This window comes from Saccostrea echinata, unplaced genomic scaffold (assembly GCF_033153115.1).
Source record: "Saccostrea echinata isolate AGI-Se365-2 ecotype Australia unplaced genomic scaffold, CSIRO_AGI_Sech_v1 ptg000054l, whole genome shotgun sequence".
NCBI lineage: Eukaryota > Metazoa > Mollusca > Bivalvia > Ostreida > Ostreidae > Saccostrea > Saccostrea echinata.
In genome coordinates, this window is record NW_026889803.1 from 56,246,464 (window position 1) to 56,270,793 (window position 24,330).

General features: G+C 32.6%; 3 protein-coding genes across 4 annotated transcripts; 2 read left to right on the plus strand and 1 right to left on the minus strand.

The window, feature by feature from the left end:
* Positions 1-104: 104 nt before the first annotated feature.
* Positions 105-10,070, plus strand: LOC133205374 (tetratricopeptide repeat protein 5-like). The gene is made up of 10 exons (XM_061341174.1): positions 105-238; positions 3,564-3,696; positions 3,966-4,177; positions 4,304-4,451; positions 5,968-6,059; positions 6,192-6,245; positions 7,422-7,568; positions 8,772-8,986; positions 9,377-9,521; positions 9,710-10,070. The coding sequence occupies exons 1-10, from the start codon at positions 215-217 to the stop codon at positions 9,827-9,829; spliced, it is 1,290 nt and encodes a 429-aa protein (XP_061197158.1). The 5' UTR covers positions 105-214; the 3' UTR covers positions 9,830-10,070.
* A 243-nt stretch (positions 10,071-10,313) lies between these two features.
* Positions 10,314-13,001, plus strand: LOC133205377 (AFG2-interacting ribosome maturation factor-like). The gene is made up of 4 exons (XM_061341178.1): positions 10,314-10,932; positions 11,091-11,264; positions 12,141-12,256; positions 12,404-13,001. Exons 1-4 carry the CDS (start codon positions 10,640-10,642, stop codon positions 12,445-12,447), a joined length of 627 nt encoding a protein of 208 aa, XP_061197162.1. The 5' UTR covers positions 10,314-10,639; the 3' UTR covers positions 12,448-13,001.
* An 836-nt stretch (positions 13,002-13,837) lies between these two features.
* On the minus strand, positions 13,838-24,225 carry LOC133205375 (dynactin subunit 1-like). Of its 2 annotated transcripts, XM_061341175.1 has the most exons (7): positions 24,091-24,225; positions 23,232-23,418; positions 22,673-22,726; positions 20,174-20,254; positions 19,180-19,369; positions 17,676-17,802; positions 13,838-16,369 (listed from the first exon to the last, which is right to left on the minus strand). In XM_061341175.1, the coding sequence occupies exons 1-7, from the start codon at positions 24,109-24,111 to the stop codon at positions 16,142-16,144; spliced, it is 888 nt and encodes a 295-aa protein (XP_061197159.1). In that variant the 5' UTR covers positions 24,112-24,225; the 3' UTR covers positions 13,838-16,141. The 2 variants fall into 2 exon arrangements, with proteins under 2 accessions (XP_061197159.1, XP_061197160.1); XM_061341176.1 differs by lacking the exon at positions 22,673-22,726 and having other exon boundaries at positions 13,841-16,369.
* Between the last annotated feature and the right edge of the window lie 105 nt (positions 24,226-24,330).

Sequence of the window (24,330 nt, forward strand, 5' to 3'; positions counted from 1 at the left end):
AAATTCTTTTTTATATAAATTGTTAAAGCATGAATAAAACAGATCACCAATTTATTCAGAATAAATATTAGTATTTTTGATCTTCATCGGGTTCGATATTCAATTAATTCAGCTCATCAAAACTTGCTCATGCCTGGTTACTCTTTCAGAATGGTAAACAAGTTATGACAGAAACACGGTACATGGGTTTAGAAAATCAGGAATACCCAGCAAAATGACGAGCTTAGACATTATTATGGTAATGACACTCAAACCTTAATGACAACATTTTGAAAATCCTACAACTAAAACTTTTTTTTCTTCAATGAATCTGGTGATACTTTATAGCAAACTCAGGCTAAAACTGTTATTTATCATCAGTTCAAAATGAAAGACAATGAAAAAATGCTACAGAATGATTTAAATTGTATGAAGTAAATGTTTTAGTTATGCAATAGTCTAAAGTGCAGCAAAATATAATATCACAATTTGTTTGGTCTCCTATTTAACCTGTATTTATGTCACGCCAAATTCACAAAAATGAGCTAATCACAGTTTCACAGTTGATAAACTAAGTTTATCGACTGTAAACTATAGTTTACGGACCGTAAACTACAGTTAACGATGATAATCTATATTTCACATCTGTAAACTATAGTTTACACGATAATCTTTGTTTCACAATCGTAAACTATAATTAACACGGAAAACAATCATTTGCTACTGCAAAATATAGTTTATCTGATAAATATAGTTTCACGATTTGTAAACTATGATTTACAACTCTAAACTATACTTAACAAATGTAAATTATAGTTGAGGGTTTGTAAAGTATACTTTACAGACATACAAAGCGCCAAATTCACAAAAATGCGATAAACATAGTTTTACATTTGAGAAACACAGTTTAAGAACAGAATCTCTTATTTTGTATCGCAGATGCACAATTTTCTGTGAAACTAGATTTCATGACTCTAAACTATAGTTTACGATCAAAACTATAGTTAACAATAGTTTTTTTTAGTAAATTATATATCGGCTAAGCCTAGTTACTGCATTATAAGATTTAGCTATGTAACGACAATTGTTGTTAAATTTATATGCATGTATATTTCTTGTTGGCATTAAAAGTAAATGTTCAATTATTTTAAAGCAAATCTAGTTGGAAATAAAAAGAAAAATGACAGGAAAATTATTGATTAAATTTTTTTTTTAATTCAAAAGAGAAAAAAAATAGAGGGAAATGCATGTTAACGGTCTGTAACCAAATTTGTCTTCAGCAACGGAAGAAATCGCTGATATCTATCCTTGCCGTCTTTCCAACCTTCTGTGCTGATCAAACAATAATTAATGAACAAGAAACATATTGACGCAAGCGTCAAAAATCGGCCACAAATCGGCCAATTGTTCCTTTTATGAGGCAACAAATTGAAATGCGTGAGCTGTTATTAATAAAATGCATGTATATCTTATATTAATCTGTAAATATAGACATACCCAGTGCATATGTAACATTGCAGGCGCGGAATTTATCTTTCAACAACCGAATTTTCTTCTAACATAAATAAAAGTGGCCTTTTACGGAACATTTACTTTAGTAAAACACAACAAATATTTGGGACTTCTCTCTCTCTCTCAAATTCAAAGGAGGACGTTGAAACCCACACAACCCCATCTAGATCCGCCACTACATTTCCTCTCCTTCAGTTCTTTGTTTTGGTTATAAGATGTGGCGGGAAAATGCTTGGCACATTGTAAAACGCGCTTCACCCTCCTGCTTGAGCAAAAATCTCGTAATATTCTGTCTTTTAAGAAATAAAAATTTTATCATAATTTTAAAAATTTCCGATAGGAAATGTATATATACACGACATTTTAAAACAAATACAATTAATCCTGTTTAAATATAGAAAGTAATATTGATTATATATAACTCAGTCTTTGCTTTAGATAATGCCCAACACGTGTCCTTAATATTCTCTGCACTGATCCCATTATTCCTTCTCGCGATTGGTGCCGCAAAATTTTGAATTAAAAACTATCGTTAACAGGTGTTTAGATTCATAAACTATATTTAACAACTCTTATCTATAGTTTACGAGTGTGAATTATAGTTTATGACGATAAACTATGATTAGCAAATGTGAATCATAGTTTAGCTCTCAAAACTATTGTTTACGATCGATAAGTATAGTTTACGTCTGTTAAATATAGTGTGTGAGTATAAATGACAGTTAACTATAGTTTACGACCGGAAACTAAAGTTAACGAATGTAAAACATATTTTATCTGATGAATATAGTTTCACGATTTGTAAAACTTTGATTAACAACTCTTAACTATGGTTAACGAATGTAAATTATAGTTTACATATGAGAATCTATATTTATCAGCAAAATCTATTGTTAACGTTTATATACAGACAGATAAACATAGATTAGCATTCGTAAACTACACTATACAACTGTTAAATATAGTTTTACAAATGCAAACTACAGTTAACGAATCGTTAACTATAGTTTACAGTTCATAAACTATAGTTTACGATCGATAAACCTACTTTATCAACTGTGAAACTATGATTAGCTCATTTTTGTGAATTTGGCGTGCCATATGTATTTTCTAACACTATCAAAATGAGGGAAATCACAGAACCCCAGTAGATTTATTTAGTTTTTGTGATATTTTCAGAAGGTGCAGTCACACATAAGACAATACTTTACATTCAAAGTAAGACAAACAGCAATTAAATTATATAATTGTTTGTTAGTGAGTCACACAATTTATTAATATGAATAAGATGAATGTGGGTGGTAATGTTCCGACCTGAGTGTTTGACCCGAGTGGTCAGAATGCTTCTAACTGTTTACACCGAAAGAAATGACCAGCTGACAAGTATATCTCTGAAGCCATTTATTATATACATGTGTGGACAGCTACTGTATACTGATGCTTAATGTGTTTCTATATATATAAGTGGGCTGAAACCACTTGAGTCATAACCACATATGTTGAACATGTAATCAACACCAATATGATACAAATAAGATATTTGTAATTTAATGGAAAACTTACAAGGAATCTGGAGAATTCAATTTTTTATCTGTGAAACAATAGTGAGAGGAAAGAGGCATGGGACATCACACATAAGTGATCAGTACTTCAATTGTATCCTTGGTTTTGTTGTATTTCCTGTAGGAAAATGTTCTGAAAAATAGGAATATAAAAGGGGATTTGTGTTTTTTGCACTGTGTACAAAAATTACAATTGGCATATATTAATTGGATAAAAACTGTCTGTCTTCAGTCAGTCAGGTCATCTTAACTAGAAACACAGAGTAAAAAGAAATGGCAACATCACTTGACCATACAAAACATCCAAACATGGCACACTTCACAAGAACTTTCAAAATATTGATTGAAGTTAATTTCTGACAATTTGAAGAATGGTTAAACCTAACTCATTGATATCAAAAATTTAAAAGATAAAAGAAGAAAATATTTAATAAATCGTGGTAAAGTCATGTGAGTTTCAGAAAAAAAAACAACATTTTTTAAGTATAACTTTATGATTGGCTATCACAGAAAGCAGTGGATGACCTGTACAGTTTTCGAGATCATTTTGTGGAGAATCATGGGATTGAGAAGGCAGCTCAAAAGACGGAGGAAGTCAGCAAGCTCATGAATGAAACTCTGAAGACATTAGAAACCCATAAAGGTTGTCAGTTTATTGTAATACTGTACATGTATTCTTAAAATGATTTTAGACTCCGGAGTATTTTTTCCCCACTTCTGAGACTTTTAGAGAGATTGCAGTAATACATACAAATATCTCACTTTTGAGAAAAAAAAAAACAAATTTCAACCCATCTTAGGAAAGATCCCCAGACATTTAGAACTCAACTTTTACAAGCCTTAAAATGTTATTTGTTTTAAAACAATGTCTCTATATTACATGTATTATATTTACTTTTCCTTGTATTGCAGACAACATCAAGGACAAGGCAGTGTTTTATATGTTACAAGGTAAAACCCTTAATGTTCTCCCAACTCATAGTCCACAATCTGAAGAAATTCTGTCTAAAGCTGTCAAGCTTGATCCCAAGCTTGTGGAGGCATGGAACCAGCTTGGAGAAAATTACTGGAAGAAAGGTGATGTCCCCTTGGCTAAAAACTGCTTCACAGGGGCCTTAAATCATGTGAGTACTTTGTTAAAAAATATGCCATAAATAAATACATGTATGTATAATAATTTTCTTGGAAACACAAAAATGTTTTTTTATCATTCATTATAAATATTGACCTCACTCTGTTTTTTTTTCCAGGCAAAGAATAAAATATCATTACGTAATTTGTCAATGGTGCTGCGGCAGATTGGTGGTAATCCATCGGAGCGTGCTAAACTTGTAGAGGAGAGTGTGGAAAAAGCTAAGGAAGCTGTACAGCTCGACATACAGGATGGAACCTCATGGTGTATGTACATAACAATTAACATACATAAGTCATCTATAAGATATTAATTTTTAGCTCACCTCAACGAAGTTGGGGGAGCTTATGTAATACCCTCGGGGTCGGTGTCCCAGGTTAAAGTTTTTGGAGCAGTTTTCTTTTCAAGTACTTCTATGCCCTATGTTAATCAGAGATGCATGTAGGATGCTTCTAGTGTGTTTCATTGTACCAGTCAAGGTTTCAGATGCTGCAATTTCAGCTAAAGAATGACCAGGTTAACGTTTTTGGAGCAGGTTAAAGTTTTTGGAGCAGGTCTCATTTCCAAGTAACTATAGGCCCTATATTGACCAAACTTGCATGGATGATACATCTAAGGATGCACACTACTGAACTTGCTTCGGATGCTGGATCTGACCTACATTTTCCAGATGAGTGACCAGGTTAAAGTTTTTAGAGCAGATCTCATTTCCAAGTAACTATAAGGCCTATCTCAACCAAACTAGCATGGACGAACACTCTCAAACTTGCTTCAGATGCTGAATTTGACTTACATTTTCTGGATGAGTGACTAGTTTAAAATTTTTAGATAAGTCCATTCCCAAGTAACTGCAAGCCCTATCAGACCAAAACTGCATAGATGTTGCATCTAGGGATGCACACTACTAGATTATTAGTTTAGTGTGGGACTTTGCCTTACTTAAAGACAACATTCGTTGAGGTGAGCTCTGTAATCTCTGATTACCTGTTTCCATTTAAATTAATTTGTACAGTGGTGTTGCATTATAAAAGGGATACCTACATGTATTAACATTTATTTATCCTTCCAAATGATGTTTCACTGGAGTCTATTGCATTGCACCAGTAAATACTAATGGGACTAGCAACTCTATATGTATGGATCATATCCTTTCATCTAACAGAGTATTCAGCCCTAGCCTTATATATTAATTCATTTTTAAAAAAGAAAAGCTCATCTTGAAGAAGTAGTGGGCGTGGTGTCAGCATCTCAGATTCAAGTTTTTGGAGCAGATTTATTTCCAAGTAACTCTCTGTGCTATATTGTTCAGACTTAAATGGATGATCCATCAAGTGTGCACCATTTTCAGCCATTATTTCCAGAAGAATCACCAGGTTGATGTTTTTGTAGCAGGTTGAAGTTTTTTTGAGCAGGTTAAAGTTTTTGGAATAGGTCTCATTCCCAGGTAACTGGAAGCCCTATCTTGACTAAACTTGCATGGATAATACATCTAAGGATGCACACTTCTAGCAGGCTTGCTTCATGTGCTGGATCAGACCTACATTTTCCAGAAGATTGACCAAATTGAAGTTTTGAGCAGGTCCATTCCAAAGTAATTATATATCTTACCCAGACCAAATTTGCATGATTGTTCATCTACAGGTGCACACTACCAGAACATTCATTTCGTGTGAGACTTTGCCTTACTTCTAAATAATGTTTGTTGAGGTGAGCTTTGTAATTTTTGATTACAGTGTACCTATATTTATGTAATTATTTACCTAGGAGTTTTGTTTTTCACAGTGATTTTGGGTAATGCGTATATGTCCCTGTTCTTTGCTGTTGGTCAAGCATCACAAGCTCTGGACCAGAGCATGAAGGCGTATGCACAAGCAGTGAGTATTATGATTTTGAAATTTCCTTAATTTATAAAGATATTTTTAACTTAAGTTCATAAAGTTACAAGTAGTTGATTCTGAATCAGAGTGACTTTCACCACTAGAACATTGGTATTATTTATTTTACAGGAGAAGGATCCAGTGGCACGAGACAATCCTGACCTACATTTTAACAGAGCAGTTGTGGGTTCATATAATATATTTAATTTGCTAGGAATACATGGTACTGTACAGCAGGTTAAAATCGCGGTCGGAAAAGATCGCGATTTGTTCAACTTGCAGCAAATCGCGGTCGTTTGAATTCGCGGAAAGGAAAAATTATACAAAAACTTTTTCAGCACTGCAAATATTTTCCTTGCGTATATTGTGTCTATTCTGAACCCGATTAAATAGAACGAAACACCGTACTGATCCTGATTGGATTAGAAGACAAAATTCGTACGATTTACAATGTTATGCATTCAGATAAATTCTCTTCTTTCTTTCTCGTGTTTTCTTTCTTTCTTTTTATTGAATATTTTTGAAATACTTAGTCTATATACTCGAGTGATTTATTCAAGTGATTTCAAGTCGTATCCAAAACATTCATTTAAAAAAAAAAGAAGCCCTTTGGCAGGTGTTCGTTCATAGGTACGTTTTAAGTAGAGTACAGAGTAGTATTTACTGCAGTATGTTTAAATCCCTCTGAATCTAAATCAGTTGTCAGTACTGATAGTCAAAATGTTGAACTGTTAATTAAATTTAATTAATGTGTAACAGTGTTGTCTTTACTATGTGCCTTGATTAAAGATAATAAGATGAGTGATATGCACGGGTGAAATCTAACAATACATGTTTTATAGATAATTACATCGCACCTCTACTGGGTGGGAGAATTAATTGTTAGTTATAGATGTTTATTTATCAATTAAGTTTTAAAAAAATCAACAACTATGTGTAAGTAATTAATCCGTACACCCGCATAATTAGGAAGACCGTCTACATCTCCTCTATATATCAATTACTGCTTTTAAGGTTTGCAAGGAACACAAATAGAGTTAACGAATCTAATCACAGATATCGGTAATATTTTAATTTATCTTTATCAATTTTTGAAGAATTATTCACTCTATGTTGAATTCGCGGAATTTTTATTACCGCGAATATAGCGAATATTAACTCCATGAGTTAATTTCCTGCTGTACAGTATATCATAATATGTAACCAGTTCATTAAAATTTTGGTTGAATTAAAGTTGTCAGAGATGGCATATATCTGACCTTTTGTAAGGAAAGTTTTACTATGTGCATGAATGCTTTGTAGTGCTCATTTTATCAATATGATATCATACTTGAATTGTTGTGATGTGTTCTGTTGCAGGCCTACAAATATGAGGAAAATTACACCGCTGCCTTGTCTGGGTTTTCCAGAGCTTCTCAGTTGGATCCCAGCTGGCCTGACCCCCAGACTCATGAATCACACCTTTTGACTTTCCTTTCCAACGTCACAGAACTGACACAATCCAAGGTAAAGTTCTGTCCAAATTACCTTTAGAGAAGATTTTTAAAAAATTCCAACAAGTGACTGAACTGATTTTGCATAAGGTGCATGGATGATTTATTTGTAATGAGTTGGAATTATTGCCCTTGAAATGCCTTTTTTTTCATCCAAGTATATTACATGAATTGATTTAACAACATGTTTTCTTATATTTTGAAGAATTGATATGAGATGTATTTTAACTATAACATTTTAGAATAGAAATTAGATAATGAAATAAGAAGCATCCATCAGATGATTACTGTTGCAATGTGTAATGCTTACTGTCAAAGGACTGGAAATCTTATCAAGTAAATTAATATTCATGTTTTGTGTAAAAGTTTTCTGTCATATGTCATATCCTGAGAAGTCTTATACAGTAAAACTTGTTGAATCCGGATGTTGTGCATTCCGGCATGTTGTTCAGTCCAGCTTAATATTTTAGTCCCTTGAATTTTCTTTATAATTTATGTTCAATAAATGTTGTTCAATCCGGATCTTGCCTATTCTGTAAACCGGCCGCTATTTAAAGAACAAACTGCTCATATTTAGTACAAATTATCTCCTCTAATCCGGCCAATTATTTTTACCTGTGCCAGCTGGTCATTAGAGAAGTATCGCGTGGGGTAATTATTGTCCCGTTAATGATCTATCCTGTATCGAAAGTTTAGATTTTAACAAACGTGATTTAAAAAAAATCATTTATGGCTCAAGTAAGGCGAGGAAACTCGAAAAGAACGAGTGATAGTGATGTTTGCGTTTAGCATGTCTGTAAAAATCATTGTAGACTTATTCATGACTCTTTCGTTTTGCATGCACGATGTGGAATTCGAATTACTTCCCTTTGTGTCACTAGTTTACAACGACCATAACGACAGAAAGATTTTGGTCAAATATTCATTATAACATTTGAAATTAACAAATACAGTGTCTAATTATTCAAACATATTAATTTTAAAAGAAAGAAATTAATTAGGAATCTGTCCCTAAAAAAATAATATTTACAGCTACGATGAGGTTTTGGAGTGTGTTTAAAACATTTAACGATTTTCAAATTTAATAAATGACCAAGAGATATTATATTTCGTTACTGAATAAAAAACTTAAACAGAAATGAAAATTCTGAAGAGCAAATGGAGTTCAACACAAACAAAATAGACGATTTTTGCAAGTGAATATATATAATTTTAGGGAAAAATTAAGCCAAAAAAGTTGCAGTCCATGATAGAGAGCATTAAACCCTCCGACCTTGGACCTTATGGAGGAGGAACATACACTAGTCCTCTCGGGAAATCAGTGGATTTAGTGAAGTGTAAATTCAGTGACCTAAAGCCAGAAGTCAACCAAAACAAAGTCATTCTGGGCAAGGTGGTTTGTACCATAACCACCAGTCAACCGGTGCCATTGTAAGAAACCATAAAATTCAATAATTATCAGATACTAAGTACTTTACATCACTTTTTATTCCTGAGAATTTTATTTTCACATAATTATGCAAGACAGTCTGTTCACGAAAATTTCTTTCTTGTATATAGTTTTATAAGCATAGGACCAATTCTTACAAGACATATTAGTAAAAGACAGTTGCTAACATTTTATTTTCACAGAAACAAAACTATTAAAGCATTGTTATCATTTTTTTTTTTTTGGGGGGGGGGGGGTTATTCATATTTCTGTGAATAGAAGAATCTTTAAGGGAATTATGGTTACAAAAGCTAGATATCAGTAAACTTGCATGCAGTCAAATAACAATATCTGCAATATTGTTAAAGATTTTGTTTGTCTGATTATTTCAGCTCCTTTTGTATGGTGGATGAAGAAGAGACTTGCCTCCCAGTCACAGTGTACAACATGGCCCAGGGATGTGGTGTTAAAATTGGTGACAGTGTGGCTATCCCTGAACCCTACCTTCAAGATGTCAAGGTCAACCACAAAAATCAGGTCAGTTAAATGTGAAAAAGGTCAACCTCTTACTGTATAACTTTAGAATACTGTATATGTGTTATTTGTACAGTTAATGATTATTTTTATTTGGCAATTTCATGGAGGTACTTTGTTCATTCAAAGACAAGTAAGCCTCAATGAATATATTTGTATTATACGTAAGGAAGTAATTATTTCTCTTTCAGAAGTTTGAATTCAGCAGCATTCGTGTTAACTCACCATTGGTGCTAGTTGTAAATGGGAAAAAGTTTGGAGTTGACAAGCAAGCGCCATCTGTATTAGCAGTACATACCATGTGTGAATGATATAGGCAGACCTCCATCCATCTGTGTGTGTGTGTGTGTGTGTGAATGAGAAATTGCTTTTACCAGTTCATTTGACAGTTCGATCTGACTAGCATTATGTAATTAACAATTACATAGATAATGTCATGTTCATTCCCAAAAAGCATGCATACTTGTTGATATTTATGAAAGTTAGCCTTTGCTTGGTATTAGTGTCATATCATAAGACTGAATTTTCATCATTAAAGGATGTTTTACTAAAGTACCATTTGCATGTTGTTATTCAAACTAGCTCCTTTCTCTTACATTAATTTCACTAACATAATAAAATATACCCTGGTAATTTATATTTATCCCAAAAGGGAAATGATTTTGGTTATAGCATAATAAAAAGTTTTTTAAAATTTTTTAAGTTTTCAGAATTTAAATATAGCCTACACACAGACTTGATTTAAACAATGGGCTTTATAAAACACAATGTGGTGTAAGAGGATGTTTATTTGAAGTGGGGCTATGCAGAATTGAACAAAAAATGAAAAAGTACTGATCCTGAAATACCTCAAGCAGACCAAAACATAATAATAACATAAATTTGTGGAAGATTGGTTTGTAGCTACAGTGGATTTATTAAAATTTTTAACATCGGGATCGACATCCTAATATTCTACTTTCATTTTCGCCACGTGCTTGCAGTTTAGAAGTTGTTACTCTTAACATGAATATTATAAATCAATAGAACTTATATGGCCGGTAGATATATTATTTGATGTACAAGAACATGTGGTTTAACCTGGATTTCAGTGTCAGTGTTACGAGCTTTGACATTTTGACATGGAATATATTTTTCCGGAAACTGGGAAGGATCCAAGATTCGTGCATTTGCTCCAACAGCTACATAAAGCATTTTCAGTCGTGAAATCAGGTCTAAGTATCTGGGAAGAAGCTATAGCAAAGTCTCAGCCACATTTGAAAAGTGTACAGAACTTGTCAGAGCAACATCATTGCTGTGTACAGGCTCAGGGGTTAGGAGAGATAGTGCAAAGGTTTCCTGACGTCAGGGAAAAACTTCTGTACAAAATCAACAAGGAAATCGACAACAATATGGCTAATCTTTACAAAGCTGTGTATGTTCATTATTGTGTACATAAGCATGATATTACATATAATTCAGTTGACATTGCACAAATATATTAAATATTTTACATAATTAGAGTTTTTTCAAATCTATGTTATAGAATTTATTGACATTTTCATAATACAAAAATTTAATTTACTTTTATAGTGATGTTTGTAAAGAAGTATGTGACAAAGTTTCAAAGCAGTGTACAAGATGCCAGGTAGTCTACAACAAAACCAACGAAGACCTTAACATGCTAACCCGAAGGTCACCCACTTGCCCATCTGCTGTAGAAATGCTTGAATGGTTGCAAGATAGTGAATACTTAATGATGAATCAGTATCCTTTTCAGACTATTGATCAAGGTGATTTCTTGTTTTACTAGCACTCATGTACTTGGTATTGAAACAGTAAAAAGCTAAAATAAAAGCAAACAAGATATCTCTTAATGAATATTTTTTGCTTTATGGAAAAGGAAATTAAATCATGGGAGTGATTTGGCATCTGGTTGCCATCATTTTTTAGCTCACCTCCATGAAGTTAAGATGAGTTTATGCTATACCTCAGTATTGGCATCGGCATCCCGGTTAAATTTTTAGTAGCAAGTCCATTAACTATGCGCTTTACCTGGACCAAACTTGGATGGACGATGCATCTAGAGATGCATACTAATAGACTTGCTTCGAATGTTTTTGGAGCAAGTCCACTCCCAAACATAAGCCCTGTGGTGACCAAATTTGCATGGATTATGCATCAAGGGATGCACACAGATGGCTTGCTTCATGCTGGATTTGCTCAGATTTTCAGGATGAGTGACCAGGTTAAAGTTTTTGGGGCAAGTACATTTCCAAGAAGCAATCAACCTTTTGGTGAAGGATCTTGCATGGATGATACATCTAGGGATGCACACTATCAGGCTTGCTTCAGATGCTGGATATGACCTACATTTTTGGATGATTGAATAGTTAAAAGTTTTTGGAGCATTCCATTTCAAATTATTAAGTATAAGTCCTACCCAAAAGCAAACTTGAATGCACATTACCAGACTTTCATTTAGTGTGAGAGTATGCCTTACTTCAGTTTAATATTCATCGAGGTGAGCTTCAAAATCTTTTATGACCTTTGTTTTTGAAATGGGGAGGGGAAACATAGATTACATGAGACAAAGAAGATAGTGGATATTTGTTACATTTAACTTTTCTTTGACACTGCCAGATACTTGATCAGGAAACATTTGTTAGACAAGTTTTCTCTGTCAGATAGAGATCAGGAATCAGTCCTGTACAAACAGTGGTCCACAGAGGATACAACTCTGCTGCAGACTATTAAGGGTAAGGGGAGAAAACTCTTGTTTTAGATTTATCTTATTCACTTTCTGTATATAATAATTAATGTATTAATGCACATTATCTTCAAAACTAGTGCATCAGCTATTCTTATGAAATGTTCAGCTCTAGAGTACTTCATTTTTTTTCCAGGGCATCTCCAGTATTTGGAATTCTTTTTAGAAATGAAGATCTAAGTACAGAGAATTCACTACATCAGAAATCCTAGGCTATGGTGTGTGTTTGGAAACTATGAGCAAGACTGAAAGAGGGCCAAGAAAATTTTTTTTTAAACATCTAACACAATATTGTGATGATAGTTTGCAGAAAGAAATTTAATTAAGTTAAATATATATAAACCCATTAGCAGGAGGAAAATATGTTTTCATAGAAAGGATTTTTAATTAAATTTTTGCCACATGTCATAAAATATTGGAAACTGAGCAAACCAGAATAAATAAAGGAATACTAGTAATTCAAAAAAGGATATGATTCTGACCTTGTGCTTATGAAAGTTTTGTTTTGGTTTAACTGAATCTTTCTGATGCTGTTGTCCTTTAACTCAAGGTCATAAAGGAGGAGACATTATTCAAGGGATTAAAAGGTGTGTGAAAGTGCACAAAAGTGAAAAATTATCATGTGAATCTTCCGATCATTAAAAGTTTGAAGATGTGAAGTGTACCAAAATCAAGGAAGGTGAATTATCGATGGAGTTTAACTTGTTTTCCAATAAATTTTCATTTGCACTTTTTTCATGTGAATCATTTGGATGATCATTTCAAATATGAATAGAGAACAGCAGTTGGATACCTATCCAGCTATTCAATTGCAGTTGAATAGTTAACTATTCAACAACTAGCGAATGAATAGTCAAGCTATAAATGAAGTAATCACAATGGGTCACTTAAATTTTTTTTAATGTCCTGATGATAACTCTGAATGCATTCAAAAGTTGAAAATGATATTGCAAGGTCATTCCTCGGTGATTGAGATAACTGGTGGATAAGGTTGCTAAATTGAGTCTGGGTTGTAATTCTGGAACTTTGTCTGGAATTCATTCGAACTTTTGAGTATATTGTTACTGATGACCTAAAGGTAGGTCATGTTCTCAAGGTCATATCTCAAAGGTCAAGGTCACTGACAATGAGATTGCAAAATTGTTTTTGTTGACCGAGATACGAGTCCTTGTCATTACTTCAGATCATATCTCAAAGGTCAAGGTCATTAGGCAAAAAGATGTTGAAATTATGATTCAGTTCTCAAGATATATAATTTGCAAATGCCGATTAATTTCATCGAGGTCTAATTATAAAATATCAAGCTTCTAAAGCCTGGTTTAATAATTCTTATTTTCATAATTTTCCATATACATGTGCTCTACTTTTTGTCTGTATTAATATTTGCTTTTCATTTATTTATAATATTTTTTCATCTTTATTGATATAATAGTAGGAATACACAAAAGACCATAGATGTATTCAATTTATTGAAAAATTATTAAATTTTTTAATTTATTAATCCTCCCAAATATTTGTCAATCTTAGGCCGATGGACAGGTGTTAAGGTTGAACATTGCTTTTCTCTGCAAAGCCAATACTTCGTAATGCAAAATAAAACTAAATTAATTGGTTTCATATTAACACTGCATCAGGCATTGATATAAGCTCATTTGTCAGATATCAAAGCAGAAATTCAATATTCAAAGATTTTATTACCATGTATATGTAACCATTTACATGCAAATATAAAGAGTACAGTAAAAGTTTGTACACATAGTTAAATAACTTAATAATAAAAATACATTTTAGAAAACAGCAGAGTTGTACTGTGTGATATTTTCTTTACACTGATCAAAGTATATATAGATATATGTGTATACTGACTATGGCTTCCTGTCTCACATTATTCAATTTATATTTAAAAGCATGTTTATTCTCATTTATTAAAAAAATTAGCTTACTTGTACAATATTCTTTATGCATCAACAGTGTATCAATTCTCTGTATAAAGTGTAATTTGTGTGTGTTTTTTGTTCTTTATCACAGATGGGCAAAAATTGCTGAATATAATTCAATTACAAAACAAGCAAAATAAAACTGAACTAAACAAAAACATAAAACACTAACTAAAGTCAAAGATTCATACAAAACAAATGCATGTTTGCCATCAAAACTACCAAAAATGCACAAAATTGAAAAAATCTCAACATTTAACTATTAGAGCTATAACAGAAGCAGTTGAAAAAAGTGCATTCTGCATATTCTAAGTTTGATTTTTAGTACAATATCATTAACATAAGGCCCAAGGGCCACAACACTCACCTGAGAAACTATGGCCCTGCTTTTCCTAAGCAGATATTTTCCCCTTTATATTTGTATGTAAAACTGTGATCTCTGATTGTGGCCCACTGTACCCGCAGGGATTATGATTTGAACTTGAATCTACACTAAGTATGCTTCCATATAAATAAGACTAATCATGGCTTTGTTTTTTTTTTCAAAGATTTTTTCCATATAGTCTTATGTAAAACTTTAATTGCCCATTCTGGCACCATCCTACCTCTGGGGGTCATTATTTGGACAAACATGAATCTACACCATTAAATGAAACTTTCATGGAAGTTTCATCTTTTCGACCAAGTGATTCTTGAGAAGATTTTTGAAAGATGCCATTTAATTTTCACTAATTCTTAATTATCTCCCCTTGAAAGAGGGTGTGCCCTCATTTGAACAAACTTGAATTCCATTCAGCCAAGGATGCTCTGTACCTAATTTGATTGAAAATGGCCCAGTTGTTCTAGAGAAGAAGATGAAAGTTAACAACCATGACAATGACAGACAATGGAAAATTTCTGGTCAGAAAAGCTCACTTGAGCCTTTGGCTCAGGTGAGCTAAGAATATTAATCATTTAGTAATGATTACATCGTACATGTATAATACATACACAGAGGACATGCAGGATTGAAATCAGCTATTTCCCTGTATTTTAATGAACCTCAGTTTCCCATGGTATTTCTTTCCATTTATGGGTACTTTCCATTTTCAGTACACTTCATTCAAATATTACTGAAGTATGCAGAGTAAAAAAGGGTTATAATTAATTACTTACAACATTATTTATGATCATAATTACCCTACCCTGTCAATTCTTTGCTGGCAGGTACCATTACAAAGATGTATGTGAACTGGATTAAATCGCATTAAATATTTTTGATTGAGTAAAGATTATTACATGTTTTGTTTCTACAATACTGATTCCTATATGGCTTTCAAATCTTTGATGAAAAATATACAGTATTTGATAAAAGTGTTTGTGATAAAATTCAAAGGCTGCAGTTTCACAAATAAAAATGCTCTGCAAGTAAAATAATATGAAAAATTTCTGGAGAAAATTATGATACCAAAAATTAAGTTTTTGTAGCTTTGTACAAATAACAACACTTATCTTTTTATTGAACATTAGTATCGTTATCATCATATCATGTATCTTCAAAATACAGTTTTAGTAAAATGCAAAACTTTAAATCAACATACCAGTAAATACATCAGTCATATGTACAAGTGGTTGCTTGCACTAAAAAACTAGCTCAAGCCAGACCAATGTTAATACTGATAAACAATCAATAAAATGATAAACTTCATATTCACTATACAGGATGCTGCTTATTTCTTATTCAATTTATTCGCAAAAAACTGTTGGTAAAATAACAGTTCGTATGGTGTGAATGAAGTCATCATAATAAACAGAAATAAATTAGAATGTGGGATCTTCACTATGTTTATCTAAAATTTAATCCATCTCAACAATTTTTAAATCAAGGTTTCTTATGGTTCAATTAATTACAGAAATTGACATAAATTAAAAATTCAATTTCTAGCAAGTAAATGGTATCAGTAATCATCTTCTGAGTTGTGCAGTTCGTGATGTGTCCCTCTCCGATTGGTCAGTTGCAGACCTTCCTGGTAAGCTCGCTGTAGCTTGAGTAATGTGTGTGCCATACGATCTGCATCTTGCCCACCACCAAACTGTTGTCGTAATCTGCGAAGCTCATTTTTCTCATGATCTTCCTCCTGAACTTTCTGCTTGCGGAGTTCAGCTCTTCGTTTTCTTTCTTGATCCTGAATATGTTTTTTTTTCTACATTGTATTACTGCATTCAATCAGTTAAACAAAGAAGATGGGTGAACAAGGCGGGCGAAGTGCCTATAGTGCGACAGACATGAAGTGAAAAATAAAATCCCAATTTTATAAAAATTTTCTTTGATATTTCATCTAACATTAAAGTATATTTTATGCTAAATCTCTACAATTTACAAAAATCTCACAAAGACTGAAATTATTTGCCTACGAAATAGCATACACACACTTAAGAGGACAAAAAGGATCATTTTCTCACACTTTAACAAAATTTTTCGATATGAGTGGGTCTTCGCTCCATTTTTTTGAAAGTTGATCCTAAAAGTTTGCATAAAAATATACATTGTTTGGTTTACAAAAACATGGAGCAAAGACCCATTATACCTTAAAAGTACACTTTTATGACAAAGCATTCGCATCTTTCCGAGAAATACTTGAAGTCCATTAAGTCAAGGGTCATATCACAAACATGATTTAAATGCCACTATTCGTCAGGAGCTGCGTGGCGTAGTGGTTAGCGTGTTAGTCTCAATACAATATGATACTCCGGATTTTTATTGTTAGGGGTTCGAATCCCACGAATACCATTTTATTATTTTAATAAAAGAATAATTTTTTCCGAGATTTCTTTTCTCAGAAAAGTTTTGTTGATCATAATTTAATAAATTTGAATAATGAGAACTTTATTTTAAAGACTTAATTCATAAATTGAATATGATTTTATTAATATCGGAAGCTATAGGCATTCGGCACGCCTTGTTCACCCATCTTCTTTTGAAACTACATACAAAACTTTGCCCAGATATAATTTACAAGAGGCCCAAGAGCCATGACATTCAGTTGGGTACCCATATGCATAATGGAGACAAACTGCATGAATTATTTAATTTTAGCTCCCCCCCCTTTATTTTAACAATTTGATGTTACATTGAAATGCTTGCAATATTACTAGAAATTAATATTTTTTTCTCATCAATTTCCATGTAAAACTTTGGACTCCAGTCACCACTAAATTTGCTTACTTAAACTACAAGGGCCTAATTATGAAGAGAATGTTTTTGATTTTGAAATTTTCTACCTCTGTTAACCCAGGCCAGAGAAGACATGTGCAGCATTTGGATGATCAAAATATCACTTTTGTGGCACAAAGGATATGCCATTAAAAATGTAGAAATAGTTTACTATACACACATGAAAAATTTCTAATAAAGTGGTCAGACATGCAGTAAAATATGCAATAATACAAGCTGGCTTAAATACCAGTTTTTCATAATTTTGTAATACAGACCTTTATGGCAATATCATTTGGATCATTAATGTTGATGATGGGTTCCGTCTTGGAATTGTGTAAGGAAGTTTCACTGAGCATGGAGGGAGTGGGAGATACCCCGGCTTTGGCATAAATCTCAGCTAGTCTGTATCAAATAGATCAAACAATATCTCAACAATTATCTCAGATCAAACAATATCTCAGCTTGTCTGTATCAAATAGATCATGCATTATCTCAGTCTGTATCAAATAGATCATGCATTATCTCAGCTAGTCTGTATCAAATACATCAAACAATATCTCAACAATTATCTCAGCTAGTCTGTATCAAGTAGATCAAACATTATCTCAGCAATTATCTCAGTTTGTCTGTATCAAATAGGTAAAACAATATCTCAGTCTGTATCAAATGAGGAAACCCCTCAAGAATATATAGAGATCCTACAAATATTGTCTCTTTGATTGTACCATAGGACTGGCGGTAAATTTAGATTTTGCTTTGATGTTGCTGTGGTGTATTTGCCAGAAGAATCACAGTTTTTTTAAGTCACGCCCACCTTTTGGCATCAAGCCATACTGTGACAAGACCTTGACTGATGAATGAATGATGTTAATTTCCAGACCTTGGCAATGGCTGATGAATCAATGAAGTCAACATTTTTAATTTAAAAAATACTAACATTAACTTGCCAAAATTCGCCTCGTAATCTTTTTCCGTATTTTTTCTATGCGTTTATTTAGTAAATGATACGTTCTATCTCGAATTCTCGTCTTTCTATTTTCTTTCTCCAAGTACATGTAGCAATTTAACATCAGAAGTCCCTGCTTTTTTTTTTTACTTCATAAAGCATTTCAAACTTTCATTAAAATGTCAGAAATTATTTCATAGTGTCTATCAGGGACCTATATACTAGACAGTATATATGTCCCTGTTTCTATACGTCGATTGCCAGATATAAAAATTTCAACGGCGATGTTTTCCATTGACCCCCCCCCCCCTTTAAAAATAACGATCTCGAAAGATGAATTTTCTTTTAGAGTTGACGGCGTCAGTATAATACATGTTAAGTTTACAATCCTTACCCCTGTACCTGACCAAAAAATCATGTCTTCTGTGTCTTCAACATTTCGAAAGTACAACATCATGACATGCACCCATTCCGAATTTTTATCAGTGATTTGAAGCAGCACCGTAGCAAAATATGATACTAGCAGATGGAGACGGCTATTTATACTACAGACTCCGGACCGTGGCTTGACACCATGTAGTAGGTGGTACTAATTATCAACTTGCTTTTCTCTCATTGGTCCTCTGGTACAAGTAACTTACACAATAGACATTAATTGGCTATCGGTAAATACACTCACAGTTTTTATTCACTCGGGGCTCCGCCCCTCGTGAATGAAAAACTGTGAGTGTATTTACCGATAGCCAATTAATATCTATAGTGTAACTATAACTTAGAATAATTAAATCTTTGTCAAAGGACATAAAACAAAGAAAAAAAGTCAAATAACTCACTTCTCATTCCTTTCCTTCCTACGTTTTTTGACCTCGTCCCAGCTGGGGAACATGTAGTTATTTTTTATTGGTGGAGTTTTGCTGGGAGGTTTCAGGGGTTTGACCTCTGTATACTTAACCATAGCACCATGACCAGGGGTACAGTGGAAGTACCGCTTACCCTTATATAAACCATTGTGCACAGAATTCACTGAAAGAGAGGTAAAAATTTATCTGAATATATGAAAATTTGAATGCAAAAGCCACTTTAAGGCATCTAAAACCTATTATTTTATACCAAAAATTGTTAATTCAGATTCTTTTTTAAAAAAATGTGAATGTGATTTTTAATCTATCTTCATTTAAGGATATTCGATCCTCAGCTAGGAACAATAACTCTTAAAACTATCATTTAATTTAAAAAATCTCAAAATGAAGCTTGAAATTGAAATATTTTCTTGCAACAGTTTTCATTTTTATGTATCTCAGTATGATTCAAGGTTCTTTGAAGTCTCAGAAATGGTATTGCAAAAAGTTGACATTTGTATGTCTCGTATGAGGAGAGTAGCGTATCAGAAACCCTTGGCTAGCGAAGATGATTTAGTGCTTTTATTCACATTTACTCAAAATATATTTAAAATTTTATGATTTTCCCTATATAATATGATTAACTTTAATGATGAACTTTTAGAAATACTTTGGGCAAATTAATACACATTACTTAAGAAATCATGCAGAGACATTTTTGTGAGCATTTTCAATTACATGTACTGAAAAGCTGATTTTCAGAACCTGCATGAGGATCGAACTACCTTAATGAATTGTGCCAATGTGGTGATAGATAATCATCTAATTTAAGTGAGAAGCTGAAATTATGTGTTGAATCAGGTTCTCAGTTCACGCTGGTTCTCTTCACCATTATTTATTTATTTTTCTTATTTTGAATATATATATATATATATATATATATATATATATATATATATATATATATATATATTTAATAACAACATACCATTTTCATCCAACTTTACTCCCACATACAGGTTTGGGGCAATGGCATTATCATCAATAACCCCAACAAACTTTACAGTACCTGCAAAATCAAGAAGAAGTTTTCAAAGAATGAGTGGCCTTAATGCCATAATTTGGGTCTTTTATGCATTTTCTCTACCAAGCTGTAAATGAAGTGAAGCCAAAATATTTAACATTAGCAATGGCGAGTTCAACATAAACATAATTATAATAGGCAGAGCATTTGAACAAAAGCAATGTCTTGGTGTCATGAAGCAAAACTGAAGTAAATAATGATACATTAGTGTCACTATCCGCAATTTCACAAGATACCCAGAATGGTTTTTAGGTCACCTATTTAATATTAATAGGTGGCAGGGCTATCGATCATCATCATTTCAGCATATATCTCTCACTTTCTCTCTAGAAATTTGAAAATGTGTATGGTATCAGTTTTTAACATTTAACTGAGATGTCAATATTTCTGTAGTTAATATTGTGAGAACACAAAAAAATTATAACAGAGTACCGGGTAATCAAAACAGATTTGCTTAATTTGGTTTTCCTTTGAAGGATTGTTTTAAATCCATATATGTATCGAGAATTCACTGTGAGTTAAGATATTGGTGATATACGGAAAGAAATAAATATTTTATAAAACTTCAACTACACTTAATTTGAGGACTCTTAAGTCCACTCATTCTGTAATAATGTAGTCGACGTTGAAATGAAATGAAATGTTGAAAAGCACAGATAACACCTTGCTACATACATTTAGTAATGGTGTTATTAAAGTCCACTAGCTATTACTTTTGCCTATGGTACATTGTAGCTAATTATAAAGTCATTTTTTCTCTTTACAGGACTTTTTAGGGGTCATAGGGACCTGTATTCTGCCCCATATCCAATGGTAAAAAGTGTGTGTTTCCCAATTTCATAAAAAAAATTCCCAAAGGGCAATTGAAATAAATAAATTTGGTTAAAAAAACGTCCGGACTCAGTAACATGTATATATCAGGAAAGTGTTAAAAAAATCTAAAAGGCATGCTCCAAAAACTGATTGACTGAATGTAAAATAAGTCAATAAATACCTTGCAAATCAAAAAAAAATTATTTAGAAAAATGTTAAATATGATATTTTCTCCAATTTCAACCACATGTCACTATTTTTCCCAAATGGAAAGGCCCAGGCCCTTGATTTTAAGACCTAAAAAACCCCTGTTTTAGCAAAGCAGACTAATTTTCACAGAATTATTGATCTCATAGCTATATGATAATATTACACACACACACATATCTTAAAATTCATTTGACACTTTATGTTTTAACAAAAGTTTAAATTAAAGTACCAAGCCTTCATGTAACTTAAATTGGTCCAAATCTATAAATACAATCAAATACCAGGATAAGAAACTTCATTTGCTGCCTGGGTTGTAGTAGAGGAAGCAGAAGGTACAGATTTCAAATGTTTCATTAATTTCACCTACTGCTCCTGTTACAAAATAAGGCTACTTTATTACCTGCTTGAGGCTTGGCATGTCAATCAATTCATGTTTAAATTGGAATACTTTTAAACTCTTAATCTATAAATCAAACAAGTTAGATTGGAAATCAGTAACTTTTTAAATGCTTGATAAGGTGTCCCTAAGAAGCAGAAATAGGAGTGCACAAAACATGTTCTGTATAGATACATTCCTCATGTTACTAGTATATACCGTACACACTTAATATGGTACAATCAGCAACTTTATACATGTACTACTGATGGAGCTACTGTTGAACCACGGTGATTCAATGTTTAAAAAATCATCAAATGCTACAAACAAACAACTTAAAACATCAAGAGACATAAAAAAAAGTAAATAATAAGATTACTCTTGAAATTACACCACCATTCAGACCAATACTCAAATTGGTTTAATTGTACATATAACTATATCATTTTATTTTATACTAAGATATGCAATCAATAAAAGCTTGAGGATATACAAAGTTGCCTTGAAAAAATTTTACTCTCTCAAGTTAAGTTCATGTTTATAATTACAGATGTGTCTATAGGACTCTTTCCAGCCCTTAGGAAGCAATTTCAGTTGGGGGGGGGGGGGGGGGCACACCAAACATTTTCAGTTGGGGGGGGGGGCACTACCAAAAATTCCTTGACATTGAAGCAAAAAAAAAGGTCATCAGACATTATTATTGAGGGAGCACAAGCATATAGTAGCTATGTTTTCTATAGTATTCTATATATCGGCAAAAATTTTTTGGGGGGCGGGGGCAAAATTATTGGGAGGGGGCATGCCAACCTACATTCATGAAAATCATACACACTAATTTGACTGTACTAGAATCAAAACCAAAAAAATAATTTTTTAGGATAAAACTATGTTACACTTTTTAAAAACATCTACAAAAATATAAGATTGATCAACAAACAAGGCTACAATAAAAATAGCAGTGCTTTCCTACAGATTTCCTACTTGTTACACCTGTACACACTTACCCGGATTTTTTTTACAGACCTCTGATTCAGCGTAGATTTTATAGAGGTCAACAGCTAAAAATACAGTGGTACATTCATGACAATCGTCCTTAATATATTTTATTTGTGCTAGTAATTCAAATACCATGTAAAAAAGTAATTATAACAATTCTTAAAACACAAGTGAAGTCATATGTATAATAACACTTTACTTTGGTACAAGCCTTAATATGTGGGGTTACACAAATACATATAGTAAGCTTGATTAGATTGTGGATTATATTTTACACAGTACACAAAAAAGTGACTGTTATCGAACATGTTCATGTCTATAAAGCAATAATGTATTCACTTTACCAAAAATTAATTTTTTAAACAGTCAATGCACAACAGTGATGTTATTGATTTGTGGCATTTACAATGTACCTGCTGTAGCAAGATGTCCATGTACTAGAATGTCACATGAAGTCAATATTAAAAATAAATAAATTAAGAAAGGCAAAAGAATTTTGTTTTGAAATGCTCAGATATATACATGCTAAGTCAATGAAACAGCCTAAATCATCATGAATTTATTTACCTGGATATTTGCCATATACTTCCACCCTGTCTCCCACTTTAACGATGCTGGATTTAGAGGACACAGGTGCAGTGTTCTGTGCTCTGCTTAAAGAGGATTCACGAAGCAAGTCTGAGGCATCATTGAAATTGTCCTTCCAAAATTTCTTACAGGGACCACATGTACACATAAACGGATCTACATCAGACTAAAAAAGAAAGGGGTGTGTCCATTAAAACAAAAATAAGGGACAAAATAATTAATTTACAACAAATAAAAAATATGTCTAAATTTGAAGAATAACACACATGACAAATACATGAAGAAATGATCATATTCCTGTATTGTAAAAAAAAAATGTCATACTTACTAAGCGATACCTTGGAATAAGAGCCATTTAATTTAATTTAAAACAAAGAAAATGCCACATATAACATGTCCCAAATAAAATTAATAACTCCAAGTTTTTGTCAGTAAAGTGATAATTCATGTGAATACATCATTTACAATGTCCATCCTCAATGAAAGCTAAATTTTACGGAATTTAGTTTCTACTGGTTACTATGTTTGTAAAATTATTTCTTCCAAGAACAGAGATCCCCTTTATAACTGTAGTATGTTTCATCAAGTTACAAACAAGTAGCTTATTGTGACAAAAGTAGAGGAACCAAGTTTCAGCTTTATATCGTTTAAATCAACAAACAAAGCAGTTTACTGTTGAAAAATGAGGAATTATGTAGTTCAGATAAATCGACCATGACTAAACATCATGCAAAACAAAAGTGGTATTTAAATCAAAGACTGTTCGATCTCCATCACTTTGTGATCCCATGAATAAATAAAATCTTAAGAGAACCTGGAATAGGTAAAAAATATTTACCTTGTGATCTTGGATAGACATATTTACACAAAACTACATTAATACAGACGAGACACAATGGGGGAAAGTAAAAATGGATCACATAATTTTATCTCATTGCGTCCTGGTTGTTAGGCACCATAGCACCTGCTGCACTTCCGGTTATATCCCTTATAGCCCGTAAAAATAATGATGATAAAAATACTACAGACAGTTTTTTTTAACTTTGACCAGCTTTATTCTTTTTTTTCAGCCATAAAA

Excerpts from the sequence above, each read along its gene's own strand:
- LOC133205374 (XM_061341174.1), top strand. The coding sequence starts at position 215 with ATGACGAGCTTAGACATTATTATG. Across the intron at positions 6,060-6,191 it reads TGAAGGCGTATGCACAAGCA|GAGAAGGATCCAGTGGCACG; the intron begins GTGAGTATTATG and ends TTTATTTTACAG. Across the intron at positions 7,569-8,771 it reads CAGAACTGACACAATCCAAG|GGAAAAATTAAGCCAAAAAA; the intron begins GTAAAGTTCTGT and ends ATATAATTTTAG.
- LOC133205377 (XM_061341178.1), top strand. The coding sequence starts at position 10,640 with ATGGAATATATTTTTCCGGAAACTGGGAAGGATCCAAGATTCGTGCAT. Across the intron at positions 10,933-11,090 it reads GCTAATCTTTACAAAGCTGT|TGATGTTTGTAAAGAAGTAT; the intron begins GTATGTTCATTA and ends TTACTTTTATAG. Across the intron at positions 12,257-12,403 it reads TCTGCTGCAGACTATTAAGG|GGCATCTCCAGTATTTGGAA; the intron begins GTAAGGGGAGAA and ends TTTTTTTTCCAG.
- LOC133205375 (XM_061341175.1), bottom strand. The coding sequence starts at position 24,111 with ATGTCTATCCAAGATCACAAG. Across the intron at positions 19,370-20,173 it reads AGTAAAGTTGGATGAAAATG|TGAATTCTGTGCACAATGGT; the intron begins GTATGTTGTTAT and ends CCTCTCTTTCAG. Across the intron at positions 16,370-17,675 it reads CAAATGATATTGCCATAAAG|GATCAAGAAAGAAAACGAAG; the intron begins GTCTGTATTACA and ends AAACATATTCAG.